Raw genomic sequence first — 21,322 nt, 5'->3', positions numbered from 1 at the left:
AATATTTAAATAAGAATAAAGTGTGTGTTTGTATGTCTGTGAAAGAGTTGTTAATTCTTCAGTACAAAAATAAATAAATCAAAACTTAAGCATTATACTATATAATGGCTATTTTTAAGGTATATTCATACTTGCTCCTTTTATATCAAAACATCAAGAGGAGATGTACATTTCTAACACTCTCCCATTGCAACAAAAATAGGTGGAGAGGGATATGTACTTCCTAATCTATTGACTCCCTTAAGTCGAAATGAAGCTATGCCATAAATTATAAAACATATGCCAACTCTAGATAGAATTAGTTTTCTATAATTTATAAATTCAAATATAACTTGAACTTCCTTATTTGTATTTTTTAGAGTCTGCATTTTTAATTACACCTAATGATTATAATACAAAAATGAATATATGTCAAATCTAACATGACCTAGAAACAAACTCTTCTTAATGACATACTTAAATACCTTGTAATGTTTTCACCCTATGCTCACCCCTCCTTTAATATAAGAATTACTAATTATTGAAAATAACTCTAAAATTTAGAGATATTTTATTTTATTTTCTTAAAATAATTTTAAGAAAATCGAGAGCCATAATTTATATTTGACAAACTCAAGCAAGAGTTATCTTTTCCTCAGAAAGAAGACAACAATTTAATTCTTTTATTTTTCAAAACCGCGGATGAAGAATTAGGCCGGCTGGAAAGGGCAAGCAAAAGATGGAATATGAGCATTGAAGCAGAAACGTCAAAGTATTATATGGTCGGCTGCTTCTCGGAAAGCAGAGCTGAAGTTGAGAGGACCACCTTCCCTCCCCTTATTTAGCCTTCCTTCCACAACGAACTACCTCATTCATAATTCATTCATTTTCATTCAACAAACATTCAACTTTGGGTTAAGAAGAGCGGGTAAATTTCAGACACATTTGTCTCGTACAGAAAACCAAAATGGGTTTCTTAACAGAGCTTTTGTTTCCACTGGTCTTTGTGTTGACAATCTTGAGCGGAAGCATTTCTGTGTCTTTAGTAGCAGCAAATGTATTTCCAATTTTTCCCAAGAATGAGCAATCCGAGGTCTCCTCATCAGTCGAACAGGACAACCAGAGAATTGGGAGGAGACTACAGGCAGCAGCGAAGACTACCATATTCAACGTGCAAGGCAATGTTTTTCCAGATGGGTAAGGAAAAATAACGAACCCCTAAATTTAAGTTTTCATTCTGGAATTTAAATTGGAAGCTAATGAATATGCAAATTGAATTGCAGGATTTACTATGTGGTTGCGTATATTGGTAACCCCCCAAAGGAATATTTTCTGGATGTAGACACTGGCAGTGATTTAACATGGCTTCAATGTGACGCCCCTTGCCGAAGTTGTGCCAAGGTAATTGACAATCGGAACCCATATGTTATTTTTGCACGCAATTGCAGAAATGCTGCATGTATTCTATGGCTAGTTCAGCGCTTTTGGGCGCTTTGGATGCTTAGATTTCTTGTAGCAGTTCATAGTGGGTATGAATGTTATTTACAATTTCCAGTCTCTGATTCAAAAGGTTACTTCCGTTTTCTGCAGACGTCCCATCAATTGTACAAACCAAATCAGCGCTCATTGGTACCATGCAATGATCCCCTTTGTACAGCTGTGCAGGCAGTAAACCGTGCAAGATATGACTGTCGGAGTTCTAATCAGCAATGTGATTACGAGATTAAATATGCCGATGGGGGGTCTTCCTTGGGATTTCTTATTAGGGACAGTTTCGTGGTGAAGCTCACCAATTCTAGTGTCGTCAGGCCTACTTCTGTTTTTGGGTAAGGCATTTTCCTTTCCTTTTTCCTCTTTTCACGTAGAATGGAAAAACTTGAGACAAATCATAAATTAGAGGAGCTAATAACCTCAAATACTATGTTTAGAAGCATCCAAAGGTCCAAGACACATTGAATGCATAGGACACTGGCAATTTACAACTTCATCTGAAGCTTGGCATAAATTTTGCACATGCCTAGAAATTCAATATTACTATTATCTAGAATGGAGCCCCAAACTGGTCTGTTGTCATAATTTATGATGATCCTAAACAGAAAACGCAATTTGAGGTGATATGGCCTTCGCTTGATTGTAAGAAAATAAAGGTTGTGGAAAGACGTTTAGGGTATCAGTGACATCATTTTTTTTGTGACAGGTGTGGGTATGACCAAGCCGGATCTTTAAAACAGCCACAAACTACAGATGGTGTTTTGGGTCTGAGCGGCGGTACAGCAAGTCTTCTATCTCAATGGGAAAAGCAAGGTCTCATCAAGAATGTCATAGGTATTTGTATTGCTGGAGGAGGGAAAAAGGGGGGATACATGTTCTTTGGTGATGATCATGTGCCCACCTCATCCATGACCTGGATTCCTATGGTTGGCAGGCCATCCATGTAAGTTGGAATAAGGAACCTTGCTCTGTTTCTCTCTCATTTTCTTGAATTGAAAGATCAAAATAAGTCTGTTTAGATATTCTTTAGTTGAAAATGATCCTCAAAATACAAAAGCTTTGTCAAAATATTGGCAATGAATCTCTATATCTCTGAAATTCATCAATTACATGTAGAATATTATTTCAATAAACATTCATGTGAAATCATCTCTCACTCTGCCTGTTTTCTTTGACACTGTAGTTTGTCAGTTTTTTCTGCCTTTGAATTATTTGGCTTTACATTTTGAGTAGGAGTTGAATTAGGCTGTTCACTGTTGGTGTGAATGCGATTTTATTCCTAACTACTTATTTGTGGGAACCCATTCACATGGCTTAAGTTTACTTGATCCTAGATGGCATTATAGATAATTTATCAAGGTGTTTGTAAGTTGTGCAGTATCTCAATTTCATTATTTGCTCATTGGTGAAATGGCATCTTCAACCTTTAATGTGGGCAGAACTGAGCTATTCAGAACTGAGCTTTTCATCTTAGATTTCTTAGTCATTTAGACCTTAATCTCTATGATCTTGACCATTGGATTTGGCTTTTTTAGATCTTTCAAATGCTTACAATATCCGGTTCCGGTCTGACCAGTATTAACTATTAAGCATGAGAGGAAACATTCCCATCATCATATGTCTATTTTTCTCCTCTGCACTCATCATGAGATGTTACTCTTAAATTTTTGAGAATTTCCCTTGTTTTAAGCAATCAATTATCCAAATCTGATCAAATCTTCTCCTACTATCTGCCTACTCAATACATGAGCTTCAAGAGAAAGTCCTAGTCCACACCCTCATCTTGTTGATATTGCCCATTTATACCTATGATAATTGCAATTTGACTGAAGATTTTTAATGCCTGATAGCAGCAAATATGAGCATCAAGCTTGCATTTCTCTGATACTGGAAGCAACAGAGTTAAAATTGCATGATTATCGCAAAGATTCACAATTATTTCAATGCACGATTACCAAATAGAGAAACATGTGCTGGCTCAGATAATTCACTACAGCATGAATCTGTAGAAAATGAAAAGTTAACTGTAAACTGAACCGTTTTGGTATTTTCTGCAAAAGATGGCTCTGTTAATTTGGAGAAGATCTGGCAGGATATGGTAACCATGTTTGGACCACTAGATCTCAAAATACAGTGTGGATATCATCTCCACAAGTACATGGAACATTCTGAGGCTAGCTAAAGTCAAATATATATGCTTGCATAATCCAAATCAATGCCACTGCTTATTCCACAACTTCAACTCATTTAACCACAATCTACCTTTGTGGTTTTGCAGCCTTCCTACTCTAAAATCCCAGGATTCCTTTAGATGCCCTGTCAGGCTTAGCTTAAGCATGTTGGACATATGCCTGTTTAATTTTTCTATAACTTTCTGGTGTTTCCCAGTATTTGGAGACATCCTAAAAACCTTAGGTTATTGGTAGGTTGATTTTTCTCTTTTATACCTTTCTATTGAATTAATTTCCAACAAACTTACTCTTTTGCATGGCTAGTTTAAATTCTTTTCAACCTAGAAATAAGTTAAAAGGTTGAGATAGGTTGCTTTTTAAATGGTAGAAGATGTTTTTTATTCCATCAACATACACAGACAAGTGTTAGCGTCCCCATTATGAATTACATTTCATAATATCCTGCCATGAATTGCCCAACTAAATGCATTTGTTTGCAGAGTTGCATAACACTTTCTTTTGTACTGTTTTCTGCTTCTGGTCATTCGCAATTTGTCTGTTTCTAATGAAAAATGTCGGAAGGGCAATTATTGGTAATTTGATTTCAGTTTGGTAATACAATTCTTGTGAAGTGTATCCTGATCTAAAAATTACTAATTTTCTTTGTGCATTCTTGCATTGATGGTCTTCACTTAAGCTTTGGAACTACTAAAATGAACAAGAATTTTGGCATAAAAATAAACGTGTCACATTTTTAGTCAAGTTACATGGTCCTGTTGTAAATAATTTGACAACCATCTTTAATATACGGTAAATAATTCAGCATGCAGTGTTTCTTTCTAGGTTATGACACATGTTTTTTTTTTTCCATATAGTACAACTTACGGGTAGTATATCACAACAGAAGTTTAGCTTTCAACTTATGAGTAAAAATGTTCACATAAAACATATCCACCCCAAAAGAAGCTAATAGATAGGCCCAAGTACATGCCTATCCTTTTGGTACATCTAACTCATGGAGACAAAATGTTTCTTGTTTTAGCTTCTGAAAAAGACTTTGGCATTCTTTTGAAATTTTGATTAGAGACAAGAAAAGGTCATCGAACTCACAAGTGAGCTAATAGCTCCGATCATTAAATTTGGAGTTTGGCATGTGTCATCTCAAATTAGTGTATTGAATATTCTGTCATCAGATGGTTTGTTGGCATCAACTATTAATGTATTTAGAGCAGGGTAAAGAGTTGATCTTGACTATTTGGATTCTAGTTAGGCATCCTCTAGTAGTAATATCCTAATTTCATGCAATTTCCAGTCTAAGAAAGTCTCCGAGCAATAAATATTTCTTTTCCTTCTCAGCAAATACTACCACGTGGGACCTGCACAGATGATCCTTGGTAGCAAACATCTTGCAAAAGATGGAGATGAAAGAAGGCTAGGAGGCATAATATTTGATACTGGCAGCTCATATACATACTTCATAAGACAAGCTTATGATGCTCTTGTCTCTGCAGTAAGTGTTGAGAGTCTAGACACAGCTTTAACCTTATGCCATTTTGATATAATTGGTTTCTAATGTAACAATGCAAGTTTAATACAGGTCAGAGAAAGCATTGGAAGACAGTTGGTACCTGATTCATCAGATCGGACCCTGCCACTCTGTTGGCAAGGGAAAAAGAAATTCAGGTGGAGGGATTTATTTATTTTCTTTTCACACTGAGAATACATTTTTATGAATGATACTGTAAATTTATTATGCTGTACAAATTATAAAGATTAATAAGATCCTATCACCTAACTCCTGTGAGCTTACCAGGTCCATTGCAGATGTAAAGTCATACTTCAAACCATTAGCTTTCAATTTCAAGAGTACCTTGCCATATACCAAAAATGCGAAGTTGGTAATCCCTCCAGAGGGTTATTTGATCATCAGTGTAAGGATGACTTTACTTTAACATCATGCAAATTTCATTCCTTAAGTTTTATTATAACAAGGTGACTAGTGCCACAATACCTCAATGTATTTCTTTTAAAATATTGAATATACTAACCAACCTTCAAAATTTCAAATATGAGCAGGCTAAAGGCAATGTCTGTTTAGGTATACTTGACGGCACCAGCATTGCTCCATACAATGTCATTGGAGGTAATTGGAATTTCTTATATGTGGTATTTTTTCTTCTAGGCTGTGTTTAATGAGGTGGTTATTCTTTGTTCATAATAATTCACGTGCCAGATGTCGGTAAGGTTTTTATTGCGAGCATTAAAACAGTCTTTTTAGTAGTTATCATAATTTTGCATTTGGTTTTGCAGACATATCTTTGCAGGGTTATCTTGTGGTTCACGACAACAGCAATAATCGGATTGGCTGGATCAATACGGATTGCACAAAGTTTCCCAAGTTCTGAATCTTCTCCATTTCCTGATTGTAGCTCTGTGGCATATAGAATGAAGTGTATACTTTTATGCTTCATATGATTTTGTTATAGAAGGTTTCAGCCTTGGGTGAACTGATCATGGTCAATTATATATATTGTTAGTAATCAATCATTCATTAATTCATTTTCAATTTTGGAAATGCCTCTAATCATTTGTTAAATGTGTGTCCTCCTATCCCCAATGTGTTTGAATTATATTATATATCCTTGTATTTCCTCCCATACTCTTTGATAAAGATATAACAGGTAACACATACATTAACATCATTGAATTGTGTTTGAGAATGCTCACATCCCATGGCAGTATGTAGATTATTTTAGGGAGTTTGAATACACTGTCTAATTATGACATTGTTTTACCCTAAAGATTTTGTTGATCCAAGTAATTCCAATTACGATAATTTGAAATGCAAGAACAATTCACATTTTGTTCTTGTGTAGCAATAAAAAACACCAAGTTTGTGCAGGAATAGATACCTAAAGAAAACTAGTAATGGACCTCCCTTCTGTTTTAACAACTATTCACCAAGTATATTCCTATGCTCCTTAGGCATAAATTTATTTTTGTGCTAAATCTACATTTATAAGCCACCAGCAATATTGAATCACTCTTCAAACCAGAAGATCGTGAGCAGTGTTTTGACACAAATATTAGCATCTAAGGAGGTTCCCAAGCCCCTTCTAGAAGTTTGGATTGTAGTTTTGAACACTCACATCAGCGACATACAGGTTGTCCTTGCTGCACAGTAACAGTAGCTCCGAGACCATGTTGAATATGGGGATATTTCTTTACTAGTAAGACAGGCTATGTTGAGAAAAAAAAGTTATAGACTACAAATGCTGCAATGAACATGTAAGCGTACATTGTACGTAGAATGCATCTGTGACAACAAACTAGATGATAAAGAACAAAAATGAAAATATTTAAGGAAACCCAAGAGTCAATAGAGAGCAGGTTAGACACATTTGAGACATCCTCAATTAGCCGAGCAAGAATGGAATTTTGTTTTTTCCTCTGTAAAGAAATTATTTAAGTTGGTGCTGATCAAATGTGTGCATCATTATACATCAAATGTGGCCATTGCTGACACTTTGGAGTTGGCTGGTTGTAACAGATTGAGCCAACGGCGGTGGGCTTTAGAAAATCCGCAACAGTTACCTGAAGAAGAAGGCGTTCCATTTGCTCAAGATCTTGGGAGAGGTGTTTGCCCTTCCACTCCCTACTTTCTTCCAGATTTTGGCACTCTAAAATAAACGAGCCTTAAAATTCCCAGCAAAGGCACAATTCATTGTCAGTGTGTTCAATTGTACTGGATAGCAGCAGGGTAATGGAAGCATTTCTACATCTTGTTATCTGTTGGTCAGAAATCCTCTACCTTTGTGACATAGAAACTGTTGGCGAGGTGACTTTCAATTTTTTCATAAGGAATACAATCAATGGAATATTCTTGTATATGTTTCATAGTCGCAAACACACAAAATGTCTTTGAATACCCATAATTGCTATGGTCATTTATAAGTCCGTAGCACTTTTCAATGGGATGGCTGAAACAAGCAAACTGAATTAACTGATAGGCAAACCTAGATTAGCATTCAGGAATAGGATTATACTGCACTCCTACCAAAGAGAGGGTTCTGTCTTATGAATGCAAAGGGATCCTTTGCCGATACAGGGCTAACTTTTAATTAAATAGAAACAAGTGATATTTCTGTGGCTCTAGAGACTGTTCTGTACCATTGCTTGTCTTCTATTTGAAGATAACACGGGAGAAAATTTCAAAGAAATGAGTACGGGCATTGTGATGTAATTGGAATGCACATAGCAGATCACAACGTTTTCACATCAAAGGGTGTTTTAATGATAAATGTTTATTTTGAATATTTAAAGAATATGAATATAATCATTCTCCCATGTCTTATTCCAAATTGTTTTTTTTTAAAAGCAAAATTGGGATAATCTTCTCTAGCTCAAGGTGTATTGTTTTTGGTGAAACGTTGTTAAATCATTTTTTTTAAAGGAAGTTTATAAATCTGTTTATAAATATTTATTAAAGGGGCATTATATTGGTATTAGAGTTGTGATCTAGCAAAGTATGAGGTTTTAATAACTTTATGTAGTTCATTGAGAGAGTATAAAGTATCTGCAGTGTGAGGAGGAAAAACAATTTGCAGGAAGTTATCTTCAGAAGATAGTGTGGAAGAAATACAAAAAAGGGGAAAATGGATTATCTTGAAGAGTTAAAGCGAAACCACACAAACCATCAAACATAAATGAGGATACAAACCATCAAATATAGATGGAGATACAAAAATAAAGAGGACTAGGATATAAGGATTCTAATCTAATAAAGGAACCTTTTATCTTATTGTATTTGTCGTAGGTAATATACTATTGCAATTAGTTTTACTTAAGTTGTGATTAATTTTATTTATTTCAACCAATTACATTTCAGTATTTTTATTTTGAAGTTCATTTTTTAATTTGTCTAATGTATATGTGAGAGATTTTTAATTTTTAAAATCTGAAAATTATTTTACTTCAATTTTATTGGGTCATACCTTTGGGGTGTTATAGGGCGGATTTCTAGAAAGCATACACATATTATGAGGCGATATTTTCGTAAGAATATATGAAAATATGAAATAGATCAAACATATATTAATACATTTTCAAAATATTAATACTTTAAATGCTAACAATTTATAAAAATAGAATGATTAATTTTAAAAATTATAAATTGAATATAAGATCTCAAATATTATGAAAATATTAAATTATAATTAAATTATATTATACGTTATCATTATCAATTTGGTATTTTTATAATTATTAATTATTAGGTTTAATCTATTCTATCTAATTAATCAATTATCTAATTAAACTATTATAACCTGACAGCAAATACAAGCCACTATATGGCACTTGTTTATTTTTTGGCTCTCTAATTAAGGGGAAATGAAGTGCACCCAATATCTCTACTTGATTTGCCCTTTGTGAGGAGTTAATGAGTAGAATGTGGTTGTCTAGTTCAACAACATGACCATGTGATGAAGATGATTCACAAAAATAAATAGGATTAGAATATAAGGATTCTAATCTAATAGAGGAACCTTTTATCTTGTTTATTTCTTGGTTCTCTAATTAAGGAAAAATGGAGTGCATCCAATATCTCTACTTGATTTTCTCTTTGAGAGGAGTTGATGAGTAGAATGTGGTTGTCTAGTTCAACAACATGACCATGTGATGAAGATGGTTTGGAAGATGGGTAGAATGTAAATAAGATACAAAGATATGGATGTTAAATGGATTGTGCGATGAGGACATAAGTGTAGATGATGAAATAAGATGAGAGGCCTCCAATTTATAGATTTATGAAAATGAAAATGTGTAGTTAAAATGAATTGTTCAACAAATGACTAGGATTGGAAGAAATGAGTTTGTCAATTGTAGACATAACCTTGTGATTGTAGAAAGTGGGGATGACTTCAACACACAAGCTAAGGGTCATTTGCAAGTAGACTCTTGGTCAAAGAGAAATTAAGGTATGTTGGCATGATTGATTGTTGATTGTAGTTATGAGATGTTATAGCATATATTTGATCATTGATGGTTGTTGGATCAGTTATTGTGGTGTCATTGATGTCAACTTGATATTTGACTATGAACTATTCATTGGAAAACTAAGTTATATATTGTGTAGGTGACAAATCAAGTGCATGGTTTCTTTGTCTAGTGTGGTTTCTTCATATGATGAGTTAGCATGTGCGATGAACATGAGACACTCAGAGATGTTTTTAGTTGTTTTATAAGCAATTTTATGTATTGCATACAAGTATTGAGAAAGTTATGATTGGTTGAAGTGAGATGGACAACCTAGTTAATTAGTTCATGATAGAGAGTGAATGATTTAATTGGCCTATCAAATTTGTGATGTTTCAAGAGATGAAATCAAGATGTTTGCTCAGTTCTTTGATCATGGTTAGAGTTGTGCATGATTTGGTTTACATAAAGGCATGTTTTGGATCGATTGAAGACAATTCAAGAAGGAAAATGAACAAAAAGTTGAATGTTTGTGTTTGATCTTGAACTAGTAACATGCAGGCCATTTCTAGTAGATCTTTCACAATGGAAAGTTTTTTGATGATACAATGATGATGTAGAACTATAAGTTTTGATGGATTGATTATACGTTGGTACTCGAGATGGAATTTTTTTGGAAGTGTGTACTTTCATTGGTGAAAGTGAAAGAGCCAAATGCTATGTGTTTGATCCATATGTGATTTAAATGGATGCTTGATTGGTACTAACTAATGATGGATCAGGGCTTGGTAATATGTTTTGGTCAAGCTATGGTCAATTTTAGATGTAACATATTTAGGTCAAGGTAGTGGGTTAACCAAATGTTGAGAAGTATATTTATATGGCAAAATGTTATTTTTGCAATTGTGATAGTGGATAACAAGATTGCAAAGGGTTGTACCATCAAGCTAGGAGTTGAATGTCTTCAAGAAGATGCATATGGTGAATTGAAGGGGCTTTGTACAAGTAATGTTGAAGTGCTAATCTCATATCACTCTTCTTGTTGAAGCCTAATAGGCTCTCAAGTTCAAAGCCCCGAATAAGGTCCCTATTAATAGGGTTAGTGAGATCTTAATAGGTTTGACATTTATTCTTTAACGAGGTGTCTCATCAATTTGAATAGGGTAAAGCTTCTAACATGGCTAGATGTAATTCCCTTAACCGGGCAACTCCTAACAGGGTCTACTCTTAATTGGGCACCATTTTAAGCTCTTAAAAGGGCCAATCCTTGAACATGGTCCATTTAAGAAAAGTGCAAATACTCGTGGATATTAATTTTGCCATGGTTTTTCCCTCTGACCAAGGGTTTCCACAAAAAAAAAATTATTGTTATGGAATTACTTGTGTGGATTCTTTTATAAGTTGTCTTATTGATAGTTTCACAAGTTAACATGGAATGAATGGATGAATAAATATGTGTTAGATCTTCTATTGGTTAATCGGTTTTGTGGAGTTGTGGTTAAGTTTTGGTTATTGATTCACCCCCCAATAATCTTGGACCTTAAGTATATTAACAAGGTAGGTAATTTTCTCAACAAAACTTGAAAATTCTTTAGCCCTAATGAATCTCTTTTATAGAAAACCAAATAACTCTAATACTAGCAAAAAGATAGAAAACAATCTAAAATTCAACTAGAGCAGCCTAAACTAGACAAGGCTCAACTAAAGCACACATATGAAAACATGTGCTAATTATACATTAGAATATGTATGAGAATTTGCAGTGATGATGATTTCAATGTACAAGCTAAGAATCATTTGTAACCACACCACATGTTAGAAAAAGAAAGATAATTTACTCAAGAAAACCCAAGAATTTTATAGTGATTTCACAAAATGAATTGGTATTATAATTGGGATTAATTACAATGCTAACAAATTATTGGAAATGCCTAAAATCATTCCTTATGGATTTATTAATTCACACAAGCCAATCACCTTTCTAATTATTAATTAAATTCAATTTAATTAATTATTAGGTATCCTATTAATATAATTAATTTAAATAATTAGTCCTAGTGCAAATGAAGAGATCTCTCCACCTTTCCCTTTTCTCAACAATAAGGAGATTTATGATGTAATTTACTACAATCACATCATATCCATCTATCTCTACGAGGAGATTTTCTAGATTGGATTACATCTCCAACTAGTAAATATTGAATGAGAAACATAAATTTATGAATTATGAGACCTCGTGTTTCATTTTTGTCAAAATTGACTATCTCTTCCAAAAGCTGGAGTTTTCACATGGACTACCCTAAAAAAGAGAGTTCTAATAAGGGATAGACTTTGACACATTGGAATTATAGATAATTTCAACTGTGTTATGTAGATTCCTACATGAATTGGGGTCAAAAGTTGTTGATTATCTTTTTTTTATTGGGATCAGAATATGTCAAAATGTAAATGCATAGATTTCTCCACCTTTCATTTTCCCAACAATGGAGATATTTGTTATCTAATTTTTGCAATCATGTTAGATCCATCTATCTCCACGAGGATATTTTCGAGTTTGGTTAATGTCTCCAATTGGTACATATTTAGTAAGTGATATAAATTTTTGATTTTGAGGCCCCCTCAAAACCTTTTCATTTTTGTTGGAATCAAGCAGTTCTTCCAAAATTTGAAGTTTTCACATGCACTCCTAGAAAAGATAATTCTAACAAGTGACATAAAATCCCATTTTGGGATTGCGAATAACTTTAATTGTGTCATGTAAATCCACAATGGAGATAGTTGATCATCTTATACTACAATGTGATCACACACAAAAATACTTTGTTGAAAAATAAGCTTCGCTACTCAACCCCTCTACCAAATTTTCTCATTGAAGTGTTTGAGAGTTGGTACCTCTTTTACCAAGAGTCCTTTGCAAAGATTGAAACTTCAATACTAAAATTTGTCAAATATACTCTACCAAATTTTATCATTGAATTGTTTGAAAGCTACAAGGGTCCTTTGCAAAGATTGAAAGTTCAATATTAGAAATTGTCAAATCATCTACATCTACAAGTAAAGGGTTAACATCCATGCTTACTTCATACGACTACTGATTGCTTTCTATTTGGGAACAAATTCCCCCCCCCCCCCTTCAATGGTAGTGTTATGATCAATATTCCTCTTCTATAAAATGGAAACCTCCTCCACATGGGTTCACTAATTGAAACTTTGATGAATCCTCTCAAGGAAACTTGGAGCCTTCTAGAGTGGGATGTGTCATCATTTATACATCAAGGACAATATTTTGTGTTGTAGCATATAAAGTTCAATATTGCCTAAATATTTTTGTTGAGACTTGGGCTTGCTACTTGGGTCAAAACTAGAAAAGAAACTCTTAGTCTCCCATTTGGATATGGAAGTGGATTCCTTAACCATTATCATTGCATTAAATTCAAGGTAAGAAACTAATTGGAAAATAAACTATATACCAAGTGTATATACTAATATGTTAGCAAGAAATATTAATATATTAAGAGAACAAAGAATTAACTAACAAAACTAATATAACATATAAGAGAGACTAAAGAGAAATCCCTAATTAGGAATGTGAGCCAAATGAACGGACTCTCCCAATAGGAATTAGCTCTTTGCTTGGTAGATGAGTCTATGTAAATGATTGGTATGTATGCTCAAGGCTTCTCAAACTATGCTTCAATGGAGATGGAAAATGGAAAATTGGTAGCTTTGTGAGCTCTCAATTTGGCATTATAAGGGTATGGTTAAAGGCTTTGTTTCTCAAACTAGCATTATAACTTTAGCTTAAAGGTTGTGATGAAATGACTTGGGAGAGGATTCAATTTATAGGCAAAGGGCTTGAGGGATGGAGGGCTAGGATGCAAGGAGAGATGAAAGCTTAAGGAGGGCTAGGATGCACTCAAAGGGGAGCACATGGATTGTTCTTGTTTAGCACCAATCAGGGAGTGACACATGTCACAAGGTGAGTGGATGGAGGGAAGGGCAAGGATGAGTCAACAAAGGAGGCTCAAGGGATAATATCTTCATAAAGACCCTTCATAAATGGCTTGTAAGAGCAATGAATGGACTTATAAGAGTCTTTATGGCCTTGTAAGAGCATTCATGGTTGGGTGGTTGGGATATTTTGGAAGGAGTTGAGATTGTTGACTTTGCTTGGCTTAGGAAAGTCTTAAGCTTGCTTAGGGAATATGACAAGGTTAGGAGGGGGATTAGAGGTGATTTAGGATTAGACTAAGCTTGTTAGAGATGTGCAAGTGGATGGCATTAAATGAGGGTGGGTGAGTTAGTAGCTAACCTTGGTTAGTATGAGTGGATGGGGTGGATTAGGCTAAATTGAAGGTTTAGAGATAGGCTTAGGAAGAGGATAAAGTCCTTCTAGAAGAGTCTAGAACTTCATAAGGTTTTGAAGATAAATAAAGTTTATTTATCTCAAGGGTTTGGGTTGAGGAAATATTTATTAAAACATTTTTAATAAACATGAGGATTGATATTTAGCCATAACACAATAAATGATTAAGGGTAGAAAATGATGGGATTAGCCTATAATCGAAATTAAAGAAGGATTAGGAGATTTTGGAAGAGGTTAGTGGTCTTAAGGAAATTGGCCAAGTTTTGGGCAAATTTTTTTTTTTTTTTTTTTTTTGGGTTTTTTGGTCAATTTATTAATTAAATAATTAATAAATAAGGAAATAATGTTTAAATAAGATTTAAACATTTTTGGGAGGGATTCCTTAATTAATTAGAAAATAAAAATATTTTATTTTCTAAAGGATTTTTAGGTGTCTACATTTTGCCCCTCTTTGACATAGTGTTGAGACAACATTATTTCAAAGAATTTTGAACGAAGATGACACGAGGAAGATGTTTTAGCAACAAGGTTTCCCTAGTCTCGGATAAGAAGAGGAGAGACTAGACTTAGATGATGCCCCCTCAAGAAGGCGGTAGAGAGAGAAATGAGGCTCGACGGCTTCTTGAAAAGCACCAGAAATCGAGACGAGCAGAGACATAGATTGGTTTAAGAGAAGAGGTGAAATTAGCTCAAACTCTCACTACGGGAGAATGATAAAGGAAGAATCAAATGCACAAGAAGAAGCAAGCTTAAGACTTTAGCAAAGGTGGAGGATGAAGGAGCAGAGTGCTAGAAAAAAGAATCTAGGATAGGGAGATGGATGAGGAGATGAAAAAGCTGATGCAACAGGATTTCAAAGAGTCAGATTGGCGGAAGATGGGTTTCGGAGATCCCTAGGACTAGGATTGTGGATCTTGAAAGATGAGGCTTGGTGGATTGATTGGATTGGTGGATCCCTAAGACTAAGATTGTGGATCCCTAAAGCTAAGAGTGATGATTGATTCTGAGAGATACGGTTGCATAGGCTGGGGTAGGAGAGACAGATGCTGGATATGGATGGGGGATAATGGAGATGAAGGGAATCCATTGAAGCTTTTTGAGCGGGGGGATACTTCAAAGAGAAGTACCACCATGTAGTTGAGCACTAGATTTGCTATAGGATTGTTGGTTAATTGCCAAGGTTACCAAGAACATCAAGGCCTTTTCACCAACTATCCAGAGGACTAACGAACTGACTCAAAAAAAACACGCAAGGATTGCCCCAGCATCACACATGAATCTTAGAGGGAGCAGCGTGGAACCGACACTGGGTAACCCACAAGCAAAAAAGAGAAATAAACAAAAGACTTGATCAAGACCTTACGCTAAGATTGCCCCATTTGTAGCATACCATGATATGGAAGATCGTGGCAACCTTGAGGAGGGAACAAAAAGATTGCTTGGAAAAGATACTTCAAGACCCAAAAGGGAAAATTCCAAATCAAAAGAAAACGAAAATCCAAAAAAGAACCGTTTGCCAACGAGATGGGTAGGACGAGGTACTAACGAACCAAGATCAGACATGAGGAAAGCTATATCCTACAAGGATCTATCGGAGAGCACCTAAACTAATGGAACTAGATGAGTGATGCATCTGGCAAGTTGAACGAAGAAGGATAACACTTTGGTGATAGGAGATCTAGCTAAAGGATGCATTGGAATAGCTAACCAAGGGTTGTGCGATGTGTGCAAGGTGTTGATCAAGGAGGAATTGACACGAAAGCTGAATAGATACAATGGTACTAAGCTAAAGAGAATGTACAAGCTGATAGACCAAGATATGGTACAAATATACAAGATGTTTTGGACAAGATTGGATATACAAGCTATGATACAAGCATTGGATACAAGATTATTTACAAGCTGTACAGGAGCTCCGGACGGTAAGATAGTGGGATGGCACAAGTTGGTGCAAGATGCAGAAGCTAAGGATGAGGTGATAGTGAAAGATATGGATTTGGCAGGATGCATCCAATGATGATGATAGATGTGTGACCAAGGATGGGGACAATGCTAAGGTTGGTGGTAGATGAGTTGATAGATGGCACTAGAGTGAATGGCTAATGAGAGGATGACATTGGATTTGCATGAGGATAGCCTAGAGAGAGATACCAATGACAAGGGAGGATGGACAAGATAAGATCTCCAAGGAATACAGTGCCCCCAGTCAGAAGATGACATGTGGAAGGAGGTCTTATGATGGATCTGATAGGATTGAAGCTAGGATGGAAAAGTTGAAGGCGCTAGGGAGATGAATGATAGCTGGGATGATGGGGCGAGGTTGCAAAAGTAAAGTGGATAGTGATAGATAAAAGCTGGAGGATGAAAGATAGGTGGATAAACTAGAAGATGGAGTTGGATGGCAAGATGTGACCAAAAGCATGAGGATGATAGGCTAAGTTGGGGATGGCTGGATTACGCATGATGCTTGTTTGCCAAGTTTTCATCATGGTACTTGTCCAAGGCGCTTGAATTGCTAAGTTTTCACCAGTGGATGTTTTCTTTTTCTTTTTCTTTTCTTTTTGACTTTGGACTTAGCTGGAATGATTTTGGCTTTCTTCAGCTATTTTTGGATTTTTCACTAGCTATTGGAATGTTCAATTTTGTTGCTAGCTGTTGGTACATCGGATGTGTGATTTATGCAATAGCTCGGATTAGATGGGATTGATGGTAGGAGATGGAGGGATGAAAAGGTTGGAAAGGAGCATGAGATGGGGATGCTTGCAGGATCAACATTGGCACATGTTGGGACAAGTGTGAAAAGAGCATATGGGGGATAGATGGTAGATGCGGGCTTGATGGAGGATTTGTGGAAGCGCACTTGGGGATATAGGCACCCAAGATGGAGTTAGGAGATGGGGGACATGAGTCACTAGATGGGGGATTAGCAATGGTGGATGCCATTATGCATTGGGTTTCAACTTTTTTCTTTGGGATCTACATGGTTTTGGATTTTCTTTTCATAGGCTTTTGCATTGTTTTTCATTCTTTGATTGGATTTTTCCTTTTTGGAGTATGTCTTTTATAATAGACATATGATTGCCTAGGATGTGGATTTTTAGCTTTATGCATTTTGAAGTTGGCATTTACATTGCTGCAGTAAGCTTTGGGAAGATGGTTATGAGAAGCTTTGCGAGATGGAGAGGATATGTAGGAGCTCATAGTGGGAGGATGATGGATGATGTGCCCTGATATGTTCTTTTGTTGATCTTGCATAGGAATGGATGGAATAGGATTTTTATGATGGCTGATAGGAAGATGGAGGATGGTAGATTTTGGGACATAGGGACCCGAAATGAATTTAGCGGATGAAGGGGGGATATGGTAGGTTGTTTTGGGTTGCAAAGATGGTGGAGGGGGGATGACATAAGATTTCTTGAAGGAGTGATGGGAGGCTGGCATGGTGGGCTTGGAGATAGGCTTGATTTGGGGATGGTGTGTACCAACACTTTTAGATGGTGAGCCTTTGGATATATATCCAAGACCATGAAATCTTGGATTCTTTTATGCAATAATAGGCTTTCTGATTCCTTGCTCTTGTGGTCCTAAACCTTGACCTTGATAATGCCATCGATTGAGCATTTGAACGAGCTAAGAAAAATTTTTACTTGGAGAAGATGGTAGAAGTTCTTTATTAGATGTACTGCAATGGGGAGATACTATTCTTAATTCTTCTGTTGAGAGGAGGCCACCATGGATGAATGTAAGTGAACCAAGAGGGTAGATTATAGATGGTGGAATAGCTTGGATAGGTGGTAAGATAGAAGCATGGAACGGAGGAGATGGTAGGATAGGATCTTGATTTAGTTGATGGGATGAAAAGATATCCTGCAGTAGAGGAGGTATGACTGGAGGTTTTGGAGATGGAGGGGATGGTGACTGCACTATGGATGGAAGACATGGTACAATGATATCTTCATTTATGCTTTGGGGGATGTCAACATGATTTTGGGCAGGATCTTGATAGGATTGGATTGGAGTGGATGGTGCGATAGGAGGTGAAGGGATGGATTCTTCAAAGGCAACAGATGGATAGATGGGAGATTCGGTAGTGGAGATGGGTGAGTAGAAGATGGATGCATAAGGGTCATTATGGGAGATTTGGGAAATTCTTGGAGGTGATGTGGATAGGATTTGGAGGGATTTTATAGGTGGTGGGATTTTGATGCTCGTAGGAAGTGGAAGGATTTTAAGCAATTTGATGGATGGTATGGGGATGATAGCTATGGGAGATGGAGGTGATATTATAGATTAGCTTCATCACTGACTACTTCACATTGTTGGATTAGATGACATGACTCATTGACTGTTGGAGGCGGCTTTTCTTGTATTTCCTCTAGGAGATTCCTTGGAGACTTGTGTGTCAGAGGTGGAGGTGGATTGACAGGAATAGCTAGTGTGATGGGGGTGGAAGATTGGAAGCTTGGTTGATTGGGTGATGGAGGAGAATCTGGGATATCAGATGGCATGACTAGATAGTTTGGAATAACTCTTGGATTTTGGGGGATGGTTGGTGGAATGTTTCTAAGGCTCTCAAGATACCCGTCATAGTCAACAAGATTTTCATCATCATTGGAATAGGAGGTGGCGGGAGCAAGGATAATGCAACCAAACACATCATCATAGGTTTGGGATTTCATGTTTTGATGATGAGTTGGATGGGGATGGGGTCTTGCATATGGATGAACATGGAAGCTCATGGTTGGATTTGGATTAAGCATAGGTTTTGGATTGGTTGATGAAAGATTTCCTAGGGAGAGTCAAAGTTGCATGATAGACCTAAGGAGGATTGGCTTGGAGACTTTAACTTCAAAGATATGTTGCCAAAGCATGAAAGGTCTGCTTTCCTATGTGCAAGCTTGGTGGTGATTGTGTCAACTTAAGGATAGACTGATGATCCTTTAGGAAGAACACGAGATTGACCACTTGGGGATCCCAACTTTTAGCTCAAGGTGACAAGGGATAACAAGTGACAAAGCTAGATTACCCTAGACAAAGCTCTGTCAAAGGGATAACCTTGGTGATATTGGTGGATTGGTAGGATTGATTGGATAGAAAATTCTGGTAGAGTGACAACAACTCCTTAAAGACTTGGGTGTGATTTTGGATTGTGGATTTTGGTGCTAGCTAGCTTGGGAGATTGATTTGGATGAACCTTGGATTTGGGATTGTTCTAAGGCAAAGAACTAAGGGAGCTTGGATGATCTTTTGATGAGGCAGTGACTACGCTAAGTATGCCTTGAGTTGGGAGATTTCTTCTTTTTTGAGATTTTGACTTAAGTTGGCAAACATTCATTCAAAAGCTATGAACAAACAAGCAGACAAAAGTTTGAAGCAAGCACGTGAAACACACCAACATCCTAAGAAGCTTTCTACAAGGATGAAATTTGGTTTAGCTAGGGAGTCCTCGATATACACAAGGTACGTGAGGCCCAAATCCGTAGATGAAACCAAAAAGATGTCACACAGCTGAGAGGAGCGGTAACCCACTTCTCCTCTTTCACTTCTCAAGGGTATAAAGTTCCTTGAGTCTTAGCCCGAGTGACAAGATTTTTGATTCCAAGAGAGGTGTCTTTGGATTCACCTCCCGATCTTTATACTCCGCTAGAATGCTGGAGTTGAGGTCATCCCAAGGGGTGATGAAATCCCCAAGCAAGCCTCCTAAAAAGAAACAAGGTTTTGGATCCTAGTCTTATGCACCCAAGATAGCCTCGAGAGACGAGAAGGGGAGGGAAGATTTGGATGACCTTGGGCTAAAAGACAAAGTTCTTTTCCAACTGACACTTAAGTTTTTTGATCTAGACTTTGCAAGCACTAATGTTTAAGATACAATGTTTATTCCAACTTTGAAGCGTTCAAAAAAAGTAAAATCGATCGAAGAATGTGAACAAGAAGAAGAGTTAGGGTCAACAAAAAAGTAAACCCGCATGCCCGGAGGCCCTCCACATCAAGTATCGATTAATTTCTTTTAAGGCATTCAAGAGTTGGTGTGATTTTGTTTTAGGCACAAAACAAAGATGTGTGAAATTTGATTTCAAGCACGCGCCCGGAGGCCCTCCACGTCAAGATTTGTTCAAATTTTAATACCCAAATGAAGTGTTAGCGAGCCTAATGTGCATTCAAAGAATTTTCTAAGTTAGAAAAACTAATAAAAACACAAGTAAGTGAAGTTTGATCTTTGTGGAGCACTTAACACCCTCTTAGGTGGACCCATCCCCATAGATGGCACTGAGATTGCAACCAATGGTTAAATTGATGGGTGATTAAAGAGGGTGAGTCCAACTACAAACTCACTTAGAGTGTCTTTATTTGGTTTGTATAATTTAGGAAGTTTCTAGAATGTAGATTCTTTTTATGCCCCAAAAAATGATTATTTGATCTATGGCATTCAAGATTGGATTTGTTGTTTTAATCATACATTCCAAGAAAAATTTGATTTTAATCTATGACACTCAAGAGTGATTTTAGCAACATGCATTCAAAGACAAGTGATTAAACATTCAAATTTTTTCTTTTGAGCATTCAAGATTGAGATTTTGTGTGTTGTTTTAAGAACTTTGAAGTGCTTTGTTTTAACCTTAGATCATTCAAGATTGTTTTGGACTCAAAAGTGAAAATGACTCTTTGGACTTTGGTTTTCATTCAAGATTTTGTATTCTAGTTTGCATGTTTTAAGCCCAAAAATGATATTTCTAGATTGTTTTGATGCATGAAAAACCTAAGAAACATTCAAGATTTTGCAACAAGACATTTGTTTGGAACAAATAACAAAGCTTTTAGCAATTTTGACAACCATTTAGGACTCTTAGTTTTCATGAGATTTTTAAAAGAACTTTAAAATATTTGCAAATGAGGTTCATTTTATCCTTGATTGATGCTTTGAGTTTGATTTAGATTTTAGTGTGCACTTTAGTGTTGATTTTGAACCTTTTGAAATGGAAACTTGAAGTTCTTTTTAAATTCTCAAAAATGAAGTGTTCCTAACTTTTCATGAATGCATCTAAAACCTTGATGTTGAAAGGATGCAAATGATTGGATTGGTTTAGTTTCACTTGTTAAAAGATTTTTTTTTTTTTTGCAAATTTTTAGTTTTTAATGGATTTAAGTATGATTTGGGGGTTCATTTTAAGCACTAAAAAGAAGTGTGTATGATTTTGCTTCCTTAAAAAAAAATAGCCAAGATCTCCCACAAGAAGAAGAAGAAGAAGTAGACGGAATAAGAAGAATATAGACAAGAAGAGGAAGAAGAAATCCAAGTGCTTTGTCCACCTCTAAGCTTGAAAAATCTGCAAATACTATG

General features: G+C 36.0%; 1 protein-coding gene across 2 annotated transcripts; it reads left to right on the top strand.

The window, feature by feature from the left end:
• Positions 1-849: 849 nt before the first annotated feature.
• LOC149555569 (aspartyl protease APCB1-like) lies at positions 850-7,988 on the top strand. 2 transcript variants are annotated; one of them, XR_016364515.1, is made up of 10 exons: positions 850-1,176; positions 1,263-1,380; positions 1,570-1,805; positions 2,177-2,413; positions 4,998-5,151; positions 5,239-5,324; positions 5,455-5,572; positions 5,718-5,784; positions 5,952-6,173; positions 7,192-7,988. XR_016364515.1 is itself a non-coding variant. In XM_089829687.1 (10 exons), the coding sequence occupies exons 1-10, from the start codon at positions 947-949 to the stop codon at positions 7,328-7,330; spliced, it is 1,473 nt and encodes a 490-aa protein (XP_089685813.1). In that variant the 5' UTR covers positions 850-946; the 3' UTR covers positions 7,331-7,988. The 2 variants fall into 2 exon arrangements, 1 of the variants encoding a protein (XP_089685813.1); XM_089829687.1 differs by having other exon boundaries at positions 5,952-6,039.
• Positions 7,989-21,322: the final 13,334 nt, after the last annotated feature.

This window comes from Cupressus sempervirens, chromosome 5 (assembly GCF_028749045.1).
Source record: "Cupressus sempervirens isolate cs-2001-9-10 chromosome 5, ASM2874904v1, whole genome shotgun sequence".
NCBI classification, from domain to species: domain Eukaryota; kingdom Viridiplantae; phylum Streptophyta; class Pinopsida; order Cupressales; family Cupressaceae; genus Cupressus; species Cupressus sempervirens.
The sequence above is the reverse complement of the archived record's forward strand: the minus strand, read 5'-3'. Positions and strand labels throughout refer to the sequence as shown.